Consider the following 7443-nt stretch of genomic DNA (forward strand, 5'->3'; position numbering starts at 1 on the left):
CCCAGCAGGCACTGGGTTTGCACACACTGGATCCCACGCTGGAGACTGGAGTCCTGGAAAGCAGCCAAGTCTCCAATCTTACACGCATGGCCAACACATTGTTTAAACAACAGAAACGTGCTGTCAGCAAAAGAATGGAGGGGAGGAGCTGGTCGGCAGGACAACTCCAGGCACTGTGACAGCTCAGAAATGAGTCGAGATTGCACAGAAAAGAGGGACAGAACCAGAGGCCGACGTTTCCTGAATCCCAGGGGCTTTGATGTCAGCTGAAGATACAAACATCTGAGATGCTGAGACACCAAGGGACAGCCACAGCCAGCACCCTCCATGGATGGACCCTGCATCCTCTAGCCACTCCGGCGCCAGAGAGACTTACAAGATGCATTACCCAGTACCACCTCCCTACCTAGGAAAAGAAAGGAGGGTCTATGGATCAGGGCGATAGCTTGGGACTCTGGAAACCAGGGTGAATTCCCTTATCTACCAGCATGTGAATGATCTTGGGCAAGTCACTTAATGTGCCTGTGCCTTGGTTCCCCGTCTGTAAAATAGGGTTCATAGCACTGCACCACCTTGCAGCAGTGTTGAGGGGTTCAAATGTTATGGTGACAGAAGCCATAGTAAATTCTAAGTCAGATACAAAAAGTCACATGCCCAAACCATTGCTCCTAGTATCCCAGCTGAGATAGCTGAGGTTGGAATGGAGGGCTAGGAGACAGCTGGTCCTTCCCACTCATCTGTACTGAGAGGAAATGGCAGATCCTCACCAAAGGAACTGGGGGAGGTAAGATACTCCGAGAAGCAGCTGAAAGACCCTCTGGTGTTTTTCAGTAGTAGGGAGGGGAAGGGTTAGGGTTAGGGTTAGGGTTAGTGATTCTCTCTTTTCTGTATGATTTTATGTGTCCCCATATGCATGGAGGGGAGAGTTGCAGCCCCTCTCCCTGCACAGCCAAACCCTTACTTTGCTTTACGTTATGATAAGAGGATGTTATGTACCAAATTTGGTGGTCCTAGCTCTTACGGTTTAGGAGGAGTTTTTTAATAAATAGACAAATAGATGGACTTGTTCTCTCACTCAAAGACAAACTCTCAAATACACAGTAGATATACAAACTACTTGTCTGAGAAATCTTCTCCTCAAGGGAAGGGTGGGGAGCCAAAGGGGGGGTGCATTTATAGCTAGACTGGAAAACACCTTAGGAACTATATAATAAGGCCTAACACCCTGGGGATGGACAATATAGATTCCTAGATGTTGAAATATAAAGGCCCCAGGTTCCACTGGTATATACGATAGCAGGGGCAGACGGAGCCATTTTCCTGAAATGCTCAGGTGTGAGGTTGGGGGAATCAATTAGACTCCTCCAAGTACATGTCTCTCTTCACACTCACTGGGGTTGGAGGGCTTCAGTTAGTGAAGGAGACTGGGCAGCCTGGTATTGGCATCTGGCAGCACAAGGGGAAGTAACATGCAGACGCCAGCTCAGAGCGAGTCCGTCCTTTTCCGAGCAAACACAGCCGACATGCTTTTGACAATGCTGCGGATCCCAGTTCCCTTCTTCAGGGCCAGCTTGGCCTCACAGATGCGCTCTGCCAGCCCCTGGAAGACCATGAGTGCCCCATGATAGGCCTCAGCTGCAGAGACCTCATAGAACAAGCAGTCCATGGAGAGCGCCAGGAGCCGGCCCTCCTCACTGGAGACCGCTCGCCGGTGGTGCAGGTCCCGCTTGTTGCCCACGATGACAATGGGCACTTTCTCCTGACTTAGAGCCTCCTTGGTTGCCTTGATGCTCTGGACTTTGGGGCGCAGCACATTGAAGCTGGCACGGTCGCAGATGCTGTAGACGAGAACAAAGCCATCTGCCCACTGGACTCTCTTTTCCTTGGCAGCGCTCTCTTCCACCTGGTCCTGGCGGAGGAGAAACGGCAGAGGAAGATGGAGTGGAGTTTGATAAATGAGTCTCTGGGGAGGATGTTAGTGCTGACTAAGGTCATACAATCATCTGGCGGGGGGAGGGGGGAACTGAAGTCCCTGCCCTCCCCTTTGAACAACATGCAGGCTGGGTAGTGACCCTGCCAGTCACATCAACCCTGGCCTGGAAATACCAGCTGCAGGAGGAGAGAGACTTTGGTCTGGGTCTAGGTCAGCCCAATGGCCTGCAAAGGTAACATTTTATCACCCAGTCATCTACACTCAAGCCCATCCTCCCTCCAGCTCCCAGGAAGGGAGGAGCCCTTCACCAGTTTGATTCAAGGAAGCTGTGCTTGCATCTAGAAGCAACTAACTGCCTTTCAATGCAAAGCATCAACAGCTGGAGTGTTCTGGAGCAGCTCCCTGTCTTTGGACAGGTGGGCAAGGGAGGAGGGTGACATTCACATCCTCCCCACGGAAGAACATCTCAAGGGATAAGTTGGAAACAGGGAAGGTGAGGAGGAAAAGAGAAGGGCAACACAAAACTCGGAAGGCTGTGAAGGGATGGGACGATACCTGGCAGAGCCCACCAAGGCTAGGCCAGAACACTTGGGAAGAGACTAGAGTCAGGTATACTGTCCTCATGTACTGTGGAGCAAGGAGGGCTTTTGGCCATGCTTCCTCTGGCTGAAGTTTGGCATTCTTGGCTTAGGACCTTGCTCCGCATTCCCTGCTACATGCACTGAATAAGTACCATGCGAGGAGGGAGCGGGGAGCATTCAGTCGGATCCAGCACTGAGCCAGCTGCTGCTTCATCCGCTTTCTTTCCCCCTGGGCTGTGCCTAGACTGGCCACTTTTTCTGGAAAAGCAGCTGCTTTTCCGGAAAAACTTGCCAGCTGTCTACACTGGCCGCTTGAATTTCCGCAAAAGCACTGATGATCTCATGTAAGATCGTCAGTGTTTTTGCAGAAATACTATGCTGCTCCCATTCGGGCAAAAATCTTTTTCTGAAAAACTTTTGTGCAAAAGGGCCAGTGTAGACAGCACAGATTTATTTTCCGCAAAAAAGCCCCGATCGCGAAAATGGCGATCGGGGCTTTTTTGCGGAAAAGCACGTCTAGATTGGCCACAGATGCTTTTCCGCAAAAAGTGTTTTTGCGCAAAAGCGTCCGTGCCAATCTAGACGCTCTTTTTCAAAAATGCTTTTAACAGAAAACTTTTCCATTAAAAGCATTTCCGGAAAATCATGCCAGTCTAGACGTAGCCCTGGAGATTAGTGGAACAGGGTGCAAGTCCTGCCCAGGTGCTAGCCTTGGGATACTCTTTCCTGTCCCAGGGTCTTTACCCTCCAGCCAGAAGCCCAAGAGAGCAGGCCCCATCCCTGCAAGCTGCCCACGAGCCAACTGGCTGGCCCAAATGTTAGTCCTGGTGCAGAGAGTCTGAAGCAGGGGTTACAGTCTGGCTGGTGCTTCAGGTCCATAGTTTGCCATTGGGTCTTCTTAGCTAGGGCAGTAGTACTCCTGGGAGGGCAAGAATGTGTGACAGTAGCAGCAGAGGCTCCTTACCTGTGAACAGGGGACATCCCATATGTGGAGGAGAATCTCTCTGCCCTCCACTGCCAGGCTGTGGTTGTAGATGGAATCTGCCAAAAGGCACAAAGATCACTGCCTGTATAGACCACAGACAACCAGAGAGCGGTGTTCTCTCCATAGCAACCCTGCCACACTCTGCCTCCCTGCTGCACACGCATCCTCCCCTCCAGCTGGGAGATCAGACTTCAGGCACAAGAGCCATGGCCTTTGTGTTGTATGCAAGATGCCAGCTATACCGAACATTCAGCCAGAGGGTCTGTCACCCAGTAACCCAACCTGGCGGCATAGCCATCTCCTTTTTGTCCTTCAGTCAGTGCACTTGCACCTGCATCCACACTAGCTGCCCCCCGTGGGTCACTCAGAAGCCCCTCACATCTCTACAGCAAACTCTCCTAAATGTACCAAATGGCTCGAATGAGTAGATTTAACCTGTAAGCCTGCAGGCAATAGGCAAGAGCCCTAGAGAGGAAAAAAAGAGGCTCAAGAAACAGCCAAATCCCACAGGCAGACCCAGTCATACTAATCAAAATGTTTCCAAATTGGTCAGTTCACCTTCCTCCCACCCCCAACCCTCAGCTTGGCACTCACCCATGTCTCCATATTCCCCAATGAATCGCCTGGTGAGGAAACGCACCGTCAAGGCTACATGGAAAAGAACAGAAAAAAAAATCTTAAGGATTTTAAACAACCTCCCTGGCAAAACCAAGGGTGGTGATTACTATGCTGAGTCCAGCTCAGTACCAGCCACAGCCTGGCATAGACAGCCTGCTCTGTAAAAGAACCATCTCTCTTGCGATGCTGTGTGCAGATGATCTCTGTATTTTATTTACATGTTGGCCAGCCAGCAGGTTTGCTAAGAGAGGATGGATAGACCAGAAACTGCCCCAGACAAGCATTTCAATGGACTTCAATGGACTAAGAATCATTTTTCACTTTAGCGAATGTACCCATTGTGAAACTCTCTTTCTGGCTCAAGCAGATGTGCTCTAGTTTCCTATTTTAATATCACAGCTGTTGAGATGGAATAGACCTAACAGGTCCCATCTCCATTGTCCTTTGGCTATGGCAGGAGTGCTCCATAAAGCATATTCTCAAAGCTTTCTCCAGTTCTGTTTTAAAAGTCCCTAAGGTGTGACTCACAGTCATATCCCTTCCCCTGGGGGAGCTTCCTCCAGCTCCAGGGGACCCCAATAGGAAGTTCTCCCTGTTCTTCCTTTGGTGATTAAAATTCTCACCTGATTTCCCCACGCTGTCTGCTCCCATAACTAGCACATTCACTTCCATTTTCATTGTGGTGGGACTTGATATCTCCATCAAGGGCTGGTGGTCTGGGGTGAAGCTGGCACTTCTGCGCAGAGGGATTCGGAGAACCATTTGTAGCTTGCTCTCTCAGCAAAGTCTGTTTGTCTGTCTGCCAGTCCTCTCCACTGTTAAGAGGTAGAATGACTCCTGTAGCCCTAACTGAAGGAGTAATCTGCATGGGCCATACCATTCCCAATGATTGCAGGGGGTGACACACCAAGAACAGCAGACTTAACCATTCATTGTAAGATTCCCAAAAGTAAAAAAATCCCAACTTTGATACTAATAAAATCATCCTAAAAGAAAGACCCCAGACTTGACCCTGCAGTAGCAGAGGACTGGGAGGATCCTGATGGGGCTAATTAGTGTCTGAATTCAGCAGCTGTTTTCCAAAGCATATCCTGTAGCGGACCCTCAACTGAGCAGGCAGCCGGCTCCTTTCATAATTAGCCACTTGGAAGAATAGTCCATCCATGGTACCTCACCCAGCAGGCATCACAGGGCTGCATTCTTCCTACTTCACTCTTAAAGGATGAATTATGCGGCTTCTGATGAGAAAGGCAGGTGTGTTTCCCCCATCCACCCCTTTCCACATAACTTCCACTAAGCCACCATGATCTTGAGCTGCAGGACCCCCTGCTATTCTAGTGCTGCCTCCCACAGCCCTGCTGACATCTGTTATGACATGCAGACTCCCCCCCCCCCCGCCGCACTCCTGTTCTAGTGTGCCCCTTCCCCCCCACACCTGTCCACCCTACTTCATTCCTGATCATAACACTCCCAGACCTCCTCTGTGGCATGAGCAGGGACTGCTGACTGTGCCATTACATGCAAAGACTCTGTGAGGTAGACAAACACCCACTAGTTGAGAGCACCAAGCTCTGTTTACTTGTGACAGGAACACAATTAACATGGTTGTCCAGAGCAGTCATTCAGTCTGTGACTCCTGCCCATGACCTCTCACCTAGGTTGAGATCACCCTGTATTTTGAATGAGGGATTCGTACAGGCTGGGCAGATTCCCAGGCCTCTAATGGCATCCAGGAGGGTTTTTTGGACCAATCTCCCTTTGCCACCCCTCCTCAGTCCACAACAATAAGGTTATCTGCCTGGCCAGCACTCTCACCATGGTGCCCACAGGTTCTTGAGTTCCGCCACTGGCTCCTCCTCCCTCTACACACCATCTTCAAGCTCTTTGCTCCAATCCTTCAGGACCTTCACAACTGTGCCTTTCACTGCTGGCACTGCATCATGCCCTGATCCCCCTCCCCAAACCACCAAACATCCCTATACCCCATCTCCAGCCAGGCACACCTCAACCTTAAAGAGGTTCATGCAAAACAACAATCCTGCACTGAGCCACCAAGCAACCAGTGAGTCCTTCCCATTGCTCCTGACAGCCAAAGCATTTAAACAAGATCAGCCAGTGTTCAATTGGCTGGGATAAGGGATGGCTGGGGAAAGAAAGTGGTTGGGTTGGGGGAGATGATTACCGTGCTTGAAACAGGATGGTGGCAGGGCTTGGTGGGAGTGGCAGGGCTGGGGAGCCCTGAAGACCCTAGGGAAAGAATGGCAGGAATAGGTGACTAATGACTCTGGTAGGTGGGTGATAAGATTGGGGAGGGGCTGATGAGCTTGGTTGTGGGGGCAGGGTGGTGGTGATGGTGGGGGACTGATGACGCTGGTGTAGAGTGTCAGGGTTAGATGGGCTGATGATGCTCATGGGAGAGGGAATTGCAGGATTGGGGAGGTTGATGTCCCTGGTTGGGGGTGGTAGGACTGGGGGGCAGTGATCCCTGTAAGCCAAGGCTACTCCACACACAGGTTTGTTTGTGGTCCATGATGCAGTTTGGGTTTATGTGGGGCTCAACACCCCGCCCATGGGAGGGAGGCAAAACAAAAAAGTAGTCAACATAATGGTCTTCTGTTGATATGCATTTTAGTAGTTAAAATTCCTGGACTGTCATTGCTCATTAAAAGTGTAGGCATATGGGTGGAAATCAGGTAAATATTGCATTTTATTAATATCAGCAGAACTGACTTAAGCAGGGCCTGTCTGTTGTGCAATCTTGCCTTAATCTTTGTATTCATGCCTGTCAGTGTGAAAGAAGCTATTTGCATATACTTGCATATATAGTTGCATGTCTATGCAATCACACTTAAGTTGCGCTCTGAGTATCATTGTGGCTCCTGGGACTTCCAAAGTTGAGTTGCCCTGGCATAAGCTATGAGCTAGTGGGGCCACTCCAAAGCCATTCCAGTGCTGCCCAGCCGATTAGCAGAGCACCCACAGCTAAGCTTGTGTTTCACCTGTGGTGATTCCTCATGCATATAACAACATTTATTACACGCATGGATGGAAAAGCTTAGAAGGAACATTGCAGGGGTACTAATAGCTGGGGGGTGTGCACAGGGCTGAGGGGACTAACGTCCCCAGTAGTGGGGTGGCAGTCTTGCTTCCCCCCTAGCTGACCAAACTGGGGCTGATGCAGTGGGGTCGAGGATGATGCTGATGCCCTGGGTGGGGAGGTGACGTCCCGGGACAGGACGGGGGGAGGCAGCAGCAGCAGCAGCCCTGGTGGGGGAGTGGCAGGGCGGGGAGGGGCTGAGAGCGCTGGGGGGGTGGCGCTGACGCCG

The 7443-nt window shown here is 50.8% G+C and overlaps 1 protein-coding gene across 1 annotated transcript; it reads right to left on the bottom strand.

Annotated features, from left to right (window-relative positions):
• Positions 1–254: 254 nt before the first annotated feature.
• LOC102456025 (ras-related and estrogen-regulated growth inhibitor-like protein A) lies at positions 255–4927 on the bottom strand. The gene is made up of 4 exons (XM_006139283.5): positions 4741–4927; positions 4094–4147; positions 3479–3555; positions 255–1909 (listed from the first exon to the last, which is right to left on the bottom strand). The coding sequence occupies exons 1-4, from the start codon at positions 4877–4879 to the stop codon at positions 1484–1486; spliced, it is 696 nt and encodes a 231-aa protein (XP_006139345.2). The 5' UTR covers positions 4880–4927; the 3' UTR covers positions 255–1483.
• Between the last annotated feature and the right edge of the window lie 2516 nt (positions 4928–7443).

This window comes from Pelodiscus sinensis, chromosome 14, assembly GCF_052426305.1.
Source record: "Pelodiscus sinensis isolate ZL-2025 chromosome 14, ASM5242630v1, whole genome shotgun sequence".
NCBI classification, from domain to species: Eukaryota; Metazoa; Chordata; order Testudines; family Trionychidae; genus Pelodiscus; species Pelodiscus sinensis.